The 13,072-nt window shown below is 36.4% G+C and overlaps 1 protein-coding gene across 3 annotated transcripts in view; it reads left to right on the forward strand.

Moving 5' to 3' along the window:
• ARAP2 (ArfGAP with RhoGAP domain, ankyrin repeat and PH domain 2) overlaps positions 1–13,072 on the forward strand; it is a 132,682-nt gene that overhangs the window by 104,694 nt on the left and 14,916 nt on the right. For all 3 annotated transcript variants that reach the window (XM_052780283.1, XM_052780284.1, XM_052780285.1), the window contains exons 26-28: positions 925–1,053; positions 7,420–7,559; positions 12,411–12,493. In XM_052780283.1, coding sequence (XP_052636243.1) covers positions 925–1,053; positions 7,420–7,559; positions 12,411–12,493 — 352 coding nt within the window. The remainder of the gene's footprint in view (positions 1–924; positions 1,054–7,419; positions 7,560–12,410; positions 12,494–13,072) is intronic.

Consider the following 13,072-nt stretch of genomic DNA (forward strand, 5'->3'; position numbering starts at 1 on the left):
TTTGCTATATGAACTGGTGTTTGTATGGGGTACTGGCTGGACTCATCACTGCAGTTTTTCAATCCTGTGAAAGGGTCTCAGAGTTTCTCTTTTAGGATGGATGTTACCTATCAACAAATGTATGTTTGAGCAACTGGTGTTGCACACACACAGTCTAGTCACACCTTCATCTGTTGGTATTTTAATGTTGCTGTTCTCTTCGTATGAACGTGGTATATAAAAGTGCAAGTCTGGAAATTCCCCGACCACAGCAACAGGGAGAAGACCTAGTAAGACCACATACTTTTTCTTCTAGTAAAATGAATGTAATGAAACCAAGAGTCTGTCTCAGTCTGTTTTGATCATTAACAGGCAATATAATCTATACCAGGTTTGGTTTTGGTTTTTTTCACTGTAACTGCCCCAAAGCCTTTGGGTTTTGATAGCAGAGACTTGATAACTGTGATGATTCGTTTTTGTATTGAGCCTAGACCAATGAGGCCCAGTCTAGCTGTAGGTCTCGATTCTGTTTGATCATATTTAGGTATGCCCTGTGATAGTTCCTAACTTTTGTATTTAATGTGAAAGCAGTGTTTTAGTGTCTTTACATAAGCAAATATTCATAACTAAATACAAAAGAGTCACTGAACGTTTGACTACTGCTTGTTTAACTTGATATTCATTACATATGCAAACCCTGCCAGCAAAGGTGTTGCTGCAGAAAGTCAATGAAGTGCCTAATTGTCTTATTTTGAAAGCAGTGTTTTTCTTCTATAGCTGCAAGTGAGACAGTGTTGTGTATAAGCATGTGTAACTTCTAAGGGCCTCCAAACTTGTTTTTTGGTTTTTTTGGAGGTTTTTTGCTTTGTTTTTGTTTTTGTTTTTTTTTTAATTTCAATGTTGTTTGTTTTGTTTTGTTTTGTGTTTTTCTCCGGTATTTTTCAGAACGTCCTCTGCATTATACAGAGAATGTACTAGAACAAGTTCTTCACTGGAGTTCACTACCAGAGCCTGGCACTGCATATCTGATAATAAAGAGATTTCTAACAGCAGACATGATAAAACTCTACAGTGGTACGTATCTTTTTTAGACCTTAGATACTTCATGTGGGGACATGAGGATGGTAATTCCTTTATAGCTGTTTCATTGGGGCAAAGTGTCCCAGAACATCTGAATTACTACTACTTTATAAAAATTACTGATTTACTGAGAGTTGTGCTGACTTCCTTTTAAAACATAAAAATTATGGATGTTCTTGTTTCTATAAAATGTAAGTTCTCCCATTTGAACATAAAGTATACAGAAACTCCGCATTCACTTCACAGTCTGTGAACTTCTGCTGTGAAGCTTGAGACTGCTCTTTTATCCATAGTACAGTGCTGCATAGTCCATCCACATACATACTACACTATACTCTCTCTGTGGACTGTATATCTTGTATATATAATGTTTACATTATATATAAAACATGTAGCTTACATATAATTATGTAAGTATGTTATACACTAATAATTTCTGTTATACAATCTGATGCCTCCGAACTACAAAGCTAATTTGAATGACATACTCAAGCAGCTGAAAGACTTAGAGTATGTGGCCTTTAAAAAGGATGAGGAATTTAGATCTGACCCTTGAAAGGAAATATAGCTCAAATACTTAGTGGAAAAATATGATTTACAATCTGACACAGTTTTGTGGGTTTTTTTGTTTGTTTTTTTTTTTTTTGACATAATACCTGGGTTTAAGTCTCCCGTATAATAATATGTAGTATTTGCTTTGAGGGAAGCAGGAGTTTAGAAGTTAAGCATGTCCAAAAATTACTATCCTGTTTTCAAGCAGTTGAAAACCTGTATGCTGTCACTGTAAAACATGTGATGGTGACACATGATGCCTGGTTTAATGCCCATCTGATGTTATCTAATGACCTACTCAAATATGTAATCTTATCTTTTCCTCTCTTCCCCATACACAGAGGTATTGATCTCTCCATCTATATATCTCTTCTGTCTTGATTTCAAGAAGTTATGCTATTATGCTTATTCTTCTGAAAGTAATAGCCTTCTCTCATCATCTTTTATTCCTGTAAAAGCATATGACACAAATATAAACCAACCTTAACAAGTGTGCTGTTCATGACTTTTATGTTTGAGTTTCACTATCTCTAAACGTGTCATAGCAGAGAGTGAATAGAGAAATGGCCTACTTCATTAAAAGCTTGATATATGAACTCCCATCACCTCACTTGGTATGTGTTGAGGTATAATCAGAAAAGGGAATAGGTCATAAGGACTATGTGAACCACTGCTCTGAGAACACGTAAGGATTAGGCTAGTGTCAATTTACAAAATGTACTATTTAAAGGGGAGAACTGCCATTTGCCTGCCTTCCTTCTCTCCTAATTTCTACATCCGTTTGTTCTCCCAATCCACCACAATAATTGTTTGCATCAATTCTATTCAGTTTGACCTTAGTGTAGACACACTGGCTTTTGATTGAATGTTTACATTTCCTGGCGCTTGTGTGTGTGTGTGTATGTGTTAAAATAATTAAAACTTTATTCAATAAATTATATTGATTTTCTTAGTGGTTTGAGGGGAAAAATCTCTGCCACATTGCAGACTTATAGTGTTGACCTCTGCAAGTTCTACATGGCAGAGTAATCTCATGTATTACAAAATCTTTTCTTGAGAGTGGAATTGCCATTTTAAGGAGCTTTTACATGGTGAACATACTTTAATTTCTAAAACGTTACTTTTCCTAACTGGATCTTGTTATAATAAAATAACGTTTAAAATAAATACAGTATCAGAATTTTTGAGTCCACTTTTAGCTTATAAATTTACTCTGAAACATTAGCAATACCGAGGAGCAAGTTCATTAGCTTCAGCAAAACAGCGTATATATTAAGTGTAGGCAAAGATGCACAGAAAGTCTTCACCATTCATCCACATCTTGTAGTTGCAGGAATCTATGTGTTTATGTTTGTATTTCTAATCTTGCATGTGTACGCACGGTTAAAACAAGTAAACAGCTATTTCAGGACAAAAAGATACCTTTTTTTTTTCTTTTAGATAAACGTTGTACTTGTGTCACTAGATAGTGTCAGAGTGAGAAAAGATGTAGGATGAGGTCATTGGGAAAGGGATGCTCCCAGTGTCTAGAGGAGGAGGCGGTTCTGGTTGTGCTGGGGCTCTCCATCTAAAAGTACACAAGAAGAAACTGCTGACTTGAAGGAAAAAGGGGAGACCTTAATCTTTTCAGTCTTTTATGCTCTTTATGTGGATAATTCTTCCTCACTGAGTAGTAGAGCCGAGGCCAGATGTCCAACCATTACTATTTGAAGTATGTTTTTTAACAGTGGATTCAGCCCATACAAATGGACAACTGGGTAGATGGATGGCCTCCTCCTTCGCAGTAAAATTAATAGGGCTGTGATCATATTATAATTGAATTCCATGAATTTTCTGTGGTTCCCTGATTTATGTTAGAATCTTACAGACTAAATTATGATATTCCTTACCTTTTTTCTATTAATGTTACCTCAGAGCTTTGTGTCATCAGCACTTTTCTCCTTTTTCTTCCAGAGACTTTAATGACGTTTGAAATAATGTTGGTTCAATGGTGAGCCTAAAGAAACAACTCTATTAGCCTCATTTCATCTTGGCAACCTACCATTGTCTTCCCTGTCAGTGCAGCTTTTCCCATGTTCCTTATACATAGTACATTCTCCTTTTTCATAATTATTATACTCATTTTGTCCATTCTAAACTAATTTCTCATGTTGTGCAATATCAAACATTGTGTTGAGGTCTAGATGTGTATTTTCTCTTGTCTAGAAATCAACTTTCCTTTTCAAGGAGAAAAAAGTGTTAGTTTGTTTGTATTGATATGTTTCAGTAAATTCATGGTGAGTTTTCAACTTTCCTCCAGATCTTTAGTTACTCTTTCTTGACAATTTATTCTATAGCTTTTCATGCTTGTTGCAGGAGCACAGTTTCAAGTGCTGTTCAGAAGGGCAAGGTGCGCATTATATTTTGGTATAAGAGATACTCAGTACAGCTATTTCAAGACCCTTTTTCTTCTCCTTACCTGAAAATTTCCCACATTAAAGTTTTATTTATTAGAAAAATATGAGGGAATAGATTCACTATGAAGTGTGTGTATATAGGTCCTTGAAATTTTACCAGTAAGCCTTGTATAATTTGAGTGGGAAGTACTGATTTCTGAGAACAGGGCCTATTATTCAGAGATATTCTTTGAAACACAAACTTCTAAACCATAGGTGGATCAATCCTGAATGGCTTGCGTGCATCTAGTTCCTAGTACTTGCAAAGTTCTAGGAAGTTTTGCATGTTTTGTAAAGTTCATATCTGAAAAATTATTCTGATTAGGACACATCCTGATCATTTTAGATTTACTTCATGAAACACTGGATTCTAAAGAATACTGAATATCATCAATTTAGAGGATTATTATTCTTTCTCCTTCAGGCTTTTCTGAGATCCTTGTAAGTATCAAGTGTTTGATAGATTTGCTGTGGTGGGAATGCTGTGAAGTTTAGAATGAGTTTTTGTCATGTCAAGAGGTGTGTGCAGAAATTGAAAATCTTCCAGTTTGGTACAGAAGTGGAAGTATTCTGCTACTCTCATTTGGTATGGTTTAAAAAAAAAAAAGCTTATGATTGCATAAATAAAGATTGATATTCTATTCTGAACATGAAATAAATATTCTTATTGGCAAAGAGGGAATATTTTAGCGCCTTTTTTAACTGTGTGTGTATATTTGCACTTATAATTGAGTCAATCCAAGTAAATTCTGATTTTAATTGTTGAAATGTATTGATTCTGGCTTTAGATTCCATCTTAAACTCTAATGAAAATACTGGGAAATTTTCTTTTGAGATTTTCCTTTCATGGCAAGCATGCTGATTAGAATGTTGTTGGTTTTATTCAATGAAATCAAAGAATTTTATTATCTTTTTAATTTCCATTATATTTTTAAATGTTTTTCATAACTTCAGCTTGTACTAAGATATAAAGTAAGAGGGAATTAGATTCACAATTGTTAATTATCTTCTTTTTGCAAATAATTAGGGTTAGTAGGAGGAATAATTTAATTCTGACTCTTTAAACAGCTGTTTTTGAGCCAGTATGAAAGATGGGATTGAGATACAACTTTTCAAGTTAGTCCCAAAGTCTCTCTACACCATACAAATGATGGTAGAATCTGACTCTTGAGTTTTGAAATACAACCTAACTGTTTTTTTTGTATGCACTTTAAAGTTTATTTGCATAATTGGGTGTTTGAGACTGGATATCACTCCCGTACTTTTTGTGCATGCACAACCGTGCATCTAATGCATTAATACATTCTAATGCGTTAATACATTTTTCACTATTAAAATGTTGGGGATCTTCCTAAATAGTCACGCATGGAATAACTGTCTACAGGTTCTTTAAAAGAAGAGAAAAAAACATAATACTGAAGTACAGGTAGTTGCAAACTACCATGCAATATATTTCTGTTAGACCCTGCATTTTATCGTCAGTAGTGACGTTTTATGCAAATTCTTAATTCTCCCTCGTCACCTCTCATACTTGCTTTGTGCATGTGATGCAGTACTTGAAGATATTGACTGCTCATTTAACAGAACGTATGAAGATCGAAGAAATACGTAATTTTGATTAGTACATATTACAGCAAGTGTCGCTTCCAAAGCACGACTATTTGTGTAGTTAGCTGTGGCTGTGTAATACCGCTCTTCACAAATAGAAAAAATTATGCAAACAATGAAAGTTGGTCTTTTGTGTATTCCTGTCCTTCCCGACTAAATGAAAATTTATTTTATTTTACTTTTTATTGTTGATTTATTTAAAACATTTTATTCTTATTTTTTGAGATTATTATGTGCTGCTTCTTAATAATGAGTTCTGATATCAGATGCTCAAATCCTAAGTGGAATTTTTATGGAAAAAGCCAGTTGAGCAGTTGGGTAAGGGTGCTATTCTCCATACACCAAGTACTCCTTTTACACCACAGTTTTATTAACTATCTTGAAATTAATATATTATAAAACCAGTGATATTATTCTGGGACTCCTAAACAAGTTTATTCAGTGTTTCCTAAGTGAGTGAGTGACTTACGGGAAATACCTATATTTAGCAAAAGAAAATAGGTGGTGAAAGCCAAAATATGGCATAAGTAGTAGGCTTGTAGTGTTTTCAGTTAAAGGAATTATTAGCCCTGTTAGTATGGCTCCCTCTTCAAGGTGAAATGGTGTTGACTGGAATGGAGAAGAGTTCATCTCCTGCCTAGCTGCTCTCTCTTCACTCTGGCAGTCTGCTTCCAGCACTAGTTACCTCAAGGGGAAATGAACATGTCAGAATTCTGCTGAAGTCTGTGCTCTTTCATAAAGTCTTGATAAGATGCAAGTAGGAATTTTTTTTTTTTTCTTGTGTTGTTGCTTACTTTGTTCAAGTGCTGTTTTGGTTTGAGTTTACATGCATGAGTCATATCAGCATGGTAATTACTGTAATTAGTGGTCAGAAGTTTTTGCTATTTGAAAGTAGCATTGCTGGGAAAAGCTGATAAACTAGTTAACACCCAACACCCCCCCCCCCCCCCCCCCCCCGAAAAAATATATATTGGGCAGAATAGGAAAACCAAAAACATCTAGAAGTGGTGGTACAGTAGTTTACACGTACTAGTAATACTTTTTTATATTATTTTATTTATAATTTTAAATTGCTGGGAATGTACTGAAAAATCAAGTCTCTACCATTGAAAACCTTCAATGGTTCTGGTATTTTTTATTTTAAAAAAAAGCTTTTTCAGTACTAATTTAAATGCTTTATGAAGCTGACTGCAAAGCTGTGGTTTGGGTTTGGTTTGGGTTTTTTTGTGCGAGGATTGTTTGGGGTTTTTTATTAAGTTTACGAAATATACGTGTTTGTGTGTATTTTGACTCAGAAAAATGTAGACAGACTCATGACAAAAGCAGATCTTTATGGAAAATTTTTGTATCTCTGAAGCACAGAGATTGAAAGTATTCATGTCATACTTTTGGACTTAACTGCACATTCTAGTCTGAAAAGATTCTTTTAATTAAAGTGTTGGTGGATTCTTTCCATGTTATCCTAGAAGTGAAATGGAGGAGACTTTTTTCCCCCAGTAATTAAAATCATAATGGCATCAATATTTAAGAATACCTTTCTTCTTAATAGATAATATATATTAATATATATTTAAATGTAATACATAATTATATATTTATATATGTAATTATTTTTATTTTTTTTATATATATATAACATAATAACAAATCAGTGGAATTGTAATTTTAGTCTTTCGATAAACAGTAGTACTAAGGGCACTTAAAAACTAGCAGCTTCCAGTGTTGTAAAGTCTTCTAACAAAATGCTTTTTTATTTTCTTGATAGAGAAAAGTGAGAAAGGTAGCATGAAAGCAGGCAATCTGAAGTACAAAGAAGAACCATCAAAACTACTGTCCGGAAACAAATTTCAAGAGCGTTATTTTGTGTTACGGGAAGGAAACTTGCTTCTTTATAAGGATATGAAGGTACAACAGACAAATTCTGCACCAAACTCTTAAGCACTCGCTTAAACTTTCTTTTTCGTTCAAAAAAGAGAAGGCGAACAGATCAACATTTCTGATATTAAATGGCAACTTCTAGAGACTGGGGTTGAAGTACAAGATTTTTATCTTACTTTTTCACAGATGCTTTAGTGAAAGGAGTTTGTGTCAGTTGCTTATTTAGCTACTGTAATTATGCATTACTAAAAGCTTTAAAAAAAACCAAAACAAAAAAAAAACCCCAAAACCAAACAATGTTTAGGAATGCCTGTGCTGTGACTTAAGTTTTTTGAAAACCTACTGTAGAGAGCAGTAGTAGAAGTAATATGAGCTGCATGCTGTTTATTCTTGGTATCTTCCACAAAGCCTTTAGAAAGTACAAGCAACAGGGTTCTTATACCTACAAGTGTCATGATAAAAGAGAGTATAGGAAACAATAACTCTCAATACACTAGCAAAATATTCCCCTGCTTCCTAACAACAGTTTTCGGATGTATTCTCAGTCCTCTAAAACCTAGTATTGATAATTAGATATACCTCAGAATTCCACAGAAGCAAATTTAGGCATACTTAATAGCATGGTGGGTTCAGTTTTAAATATTTCATGGGAGTTTTCTTTAAAGAGTGTTTTTGGGTGTACACAGCTTGTATTAAAGTATAAAACTAAATATGCATCATGAACTATGTTTTCATTTTAGTTTTGGTAGTTTCTGGTTTAAAAAAAAGAAAAAAAAAAGAAAAAAAACCTCTTAAAGTTTGAAGTGCTTTTATTTTTGCTGACTGCTGGTTTTGTCTATGCAGCAAATATAGATGTATACTTGCTGACCTTCATAAAATACTTTTTTCTGAAGACAGATCCATTGCTCAAGTAAGCTAATGCAAAAGAAATATTGTGTCGTCTTGTGATACTGTGGATATAATCTTAATTAGAATGACCCCAGAATGTCAAAAATAGTGTCTCATAATTTAGTGCTAAAACTCAAATTGGCACATATGTGAGAATAAATTAATATGCCCGTAAAACCTTAATTAGTGTCTTGGAAAGAGTTTATGATAGGATTGTTGTACTACTTTATAATCTGCTTTTTTAAGCCATTCTGATTTACAAAATATTAAATTCCCCAACTCCAGTGGAGTTTTGAACAGTGTTACTTTTAAATGGCTTTACATTTGTTTTTTAAAAAAGCAAATGGAAGTACCATTCTGACAAAATAGTGTATATCAGTTTGTTTTATTTTTTTTTTGAGAGAGAGATGTTCATCTACCACTCTTGGTTTAATTTTAGTCGTATTTAGAAATGAATCATAGGAAAACTTGACATTGCATATGAAAAATTGTATTTAATAAGACTGCATGTACTAATTAATTTACAAAATCTTATTTACAGCAAATTAAGTTTGTATATGCAGGTGGAGATACATTCAGTTAAGTGTTTCTCTTGTTCAAGAGCAATTATCAAAAAGTGAAAAGTTTCCATGATACTGTCTGTTAATTACAATGTTGTGCTAATTGACTGAAATAACATACCACTTTAATGTACTGTTTTTAAGAGATAGGCTCACACACAGACAAATGGCTACTTTAAGGTACATTTTTGTGAAAAGTGTACTGTTGTTTAACTAAATAGCATGTTTTGTAGGAGTGCTTTTTCATACTCACGGTACCGTTGCTTTGAGTAGGAAGTTACACAAGAACACCAACAATAAAACTGTTGTGTGTTTTTTTGTTTTCTTAAATGTTTATGCTATCTGAGATTTTGTCTCTTTTTCCCCACACTGGAGTGTTAGAGATTAAAAGCTGTAGAAGGAGAAATTGAGAGTCCAAGACAGTAAACACTATGGAGTAGCTTCATGTACTGGGATTATAAGATCTATTAAGTATTTTTTTTTTCTAAATAGAGGGCTAAAACCCCTGACCTAAAAGTACTAAAGGGATGTTAGTGTGTTGTGTTAGATGTTAGTTGTGTTCTGTAGTAGAATAGTGTACATGAGAACTTGTTTCCTTTCAGCATTTCATCCTCCAGGCACATTCAGTTTTCATACCTAGTGTGAGTATATGTCTGTTGTAGGTTGGCTAAAGGTAGTTTGTTCAAGAAGGAGCAAGGAGGGAAGGAACCTCAGGAGATCTCTAGTCCAACTTCCTGTTCACAGCAAGGTTAGCAACTGAGGTCAGAACAGGTTGCTCAGGGCTTGATGCAGTTAAGTCTTGAAAACCCCAGAGGATGGAGACTGTACAACCTCTCTGGGCAGCCTGTTGCAGTACCTGACTGTCCTCATGGGAAAAAGTTTGTCCTTATATCTAGTTGTCATCTTACAATGTGAAGAGCCTCACTCGGTCTTCCTGATAACTTCCCTGTAGATGCTGAGGGGGCTGCTGTTAGGTCAGCCTCTCCTTACAGGGCAAGTGCTCCAGCCCCCAGCCAGTCTGGTGGGCCTCTGCTGAACTCACTCCAGAATATGGATTCTCTGTTTTTCTATTGGGGGGGCCCAAAACTGGATGCAGGACTGCAGATGCAGTCTCAGAAGTGCTGAGGAGAGGGGGAAAAATCACTCTCTTTAACCTATCAGCTGTGCTGCTTCTAACACAGCCCAGGAGACCTTCTTTGCTGCCAGGACACACTGCTGGCTTGTGCCCAGCTTGCCATCTACCAGCATCCTCTGGCCCTTCTCAGCAGAGCTCCTTCCCCATCTGTGTCATTGCAGGGTTTTTTTTCCTTCCCCGGTGCAGGACTTGGTATTTATCATTGTTGAATTTCATAAGATTCCTGTTGACCCATTTCTTTGCCCTCTATAGGTCCCTCTGGCAGTCAGCCCTGCCCCAAAGCGTATTGGCTGATTCTCTGGGTTGTTGTGCAGACTGGATGGTTGACTCCTCCAGGCCATTGATGAAGATGTTAAAAAGGACAGGTCCCAGGATAGACCCCTGCAGTACTTCCCTTGTCATAGGTCAGCAATTTAGAGTATGTCTGATTAACTGTCACCCTCTGAGTCTGATTGTGCAACTAGCTTTTTATTGATACAGATGTCCACCCATCCAGGCTGTTAACATCCCAACTTGGGTAGAAGAATATTGTGGGAGACAGTGTGAGAAGTCTTGAGGTAAATGACATCCATTACTCCCCCCTCATCCACAAATCTAGTCATGTTGTTGTAGAAGTTAATCACATTGGTCATGCTCCGTGCTCCCAGTAGCACCTTCTCTTCCACATGCTCAGAAACATGCTCCAAGAAAACTCACTCCAGGATTTCCCCAGCGACAAATGAGGCTGGCAGGCAACTAGTTCTTCAAGTTCTCTTTTCAGCCTTTATTGAGGATGGATGCAATGTTTTCCTTTTTTCAGTTACCAGTCATTGCCCCTGATCTCTGACACTTCCAAGATGACACAGAGCAGCCTTTCAAGGATGTCAGCCAGCACACTCAGAACCCTTGGATGCAGTCTGATCCAATGGACTTGCATGACTTAAATTCTCTCAAGCCTTTCCTGACTCGATCCAGTGCTCCTCTGGTGCAGTTGTAATTCTCGTTCTTGAACGCTGTCTGTAAGCATAGAGGCCTAGGAGACCTGGCTGGTGTGAAGACCGATGCAAAGAAGATACTGAGTTACCTTAACCTTACCTGTGTCTGCTGTTGCTAATTCACCCTCTCTGTTCAGGATTGGTTCTACATTTTCCTTATTCAGCCTTTTACTACTAAGGTACCGGTGTAGAAGCTCTACATGTTGCCCTTAATGTCCATAGCAGGTCTCAATTCCAAATGAGTTTTGACTTTCCTAACACCATATCTACATGTCCTGGGCAGTGTTTCTAAATTTCTTTCTTCACAGTCTCTCCCTGCTTCCACCTCCTATATACTGCCTTTGCAGTGGAGCTCCACCATGAGCTACCTATTTGCCTGGGCTTGTCTCCTGATAAATCTACTTGTTTTCCTGAGTATTGGGATGAACTATTCTTGTTCTTGGAGGATGCTGTCCTTAAAGACCTGACAGCTTTCCTGAGCTCCTTTACCCATCAGAGTTGCCTCCTCCTGTGCACACCCACCTATCAATTCCTTCAGTAAGCCAAATGTTGCTCTTCTAATCTCCATGATCTGTCCTCTGCTAACTTGTCATCTTTTTTATCCTCATGATCTTCAGCTGTACTATTCTATGTAACTATGGCCAATACTACCATTGATTATCATCTTCCTGACCAGTTCTTCCTTGTCTGTGAATAGCAGATCCAGCTGTGCATCACCCCTTGTTGGCCCATCCAGAACTGGTGTCAAGAAGTTAACCCTGACACCTTCCAGAAATCAGCTGGATTGCTGTGTTGCCCTTCCAGAAGATACCAGGGAGAGAAAAGCCCTGCCTTCCCCATCAGAGTCAGGATCTGTTACCGAGAGACTTTCTTGGGTTGTTTAAAGACTTCATCTGCATTTTTTTAATCCTGATTGGGTAATCTGAAGCAAATACTCACTGTGATACTGTCCATCCCATAGAAGAGCTCCTTTAACAGAGGGCAGCCCCACTCCTTATTTTCCCTGACTGTGTCTCTCAAAGAGCTTGTGTCCATATGTTGCAGCATGCCACTTTTGTGAATTGTACCACCGCATCTTCATTATTCCAGTTGTGTTACAGTTTTGTGACTTCACGTGGACCTCAAGTTCTTAATTAGTCTGCTTCCAGTAATAGTGATTGGCACACCTTGTTAATGGGAAAGAAGGAGAGAAAAACCATAATGATCTGTTAGAAAAGAGGGGTGCAGCCCATGAAAGAAGCCTAACTGTGAAGACAGTCATGTGGCATTTTCTCTTTTGCACATTCCTGATACAATAATTAGAATCTTATTTTATTTGCAGGCTAGCAAACCTGAAAAAGTGTTGCCTGTCAATTCCCTGAAGCTTTATCTTGGTGTGAAAAAGAAAATGAAGCCACCAACAAAGTAAGAATAGAAAAGAAAATAAGTTAAACACTGTGTAGCAAGGTACTTGTAGCATCGTCAAGAAAGGAGAACATAAAACATTGTGGAACAAGGAAAAGTCAAGAAGCCAACTGAAGTATCCTGAATTAAATTACCCTCTATAATATTATTTGTTCTGTTTCTATCTCTGTTTTTGTGTTCCATGTTAACTCTTCTGTGCTAGGAAATTATTGATTGGCTTTTCTTAATCTTAAGTGTATTATCTCTTGTGAATATGTTTGCTGCTAGCTCACTTAGTTTTGTAGTATGTGTCCTGCATGTCATTGGTGGACACACCTTCTTCGCACCAAGAAAAAAAGAGAGAAGAGAAAACCAGTCATGGCCTTTAGTGACAGTTCTTGTTGTTCAGTAGAGGATTTTCCTTTTTCAGGATCCTTATTATTTTGATGTTTTTTCTAGCTGAAGACTACAGTGCCCTTTACAAACATCAGTACCTGTGTCTCTGGAAAAGAGCAGTGAAAAATGACACCTGTTTTTCTCAGATGTTTCCAGTACTTCTTCAGTCAAAGCTTTGAGACACTGAGACAATGTACATAGGAT

The sequence above is a fragment of the Harpia harpyja genome, chromosome 2, assembly GCF_026419915.1.
Source record: "Harpia harpyja isolate bHarHar1 chromosome 2, bHarHar1 primary haplotype, whole genome shotgun sequence".
Lineage (NCBI taxonomy): Eukaryota > Metazoa > Chordata > Aves > Accipitriformes > Accipitridae > Harpia > Harpia harpyja.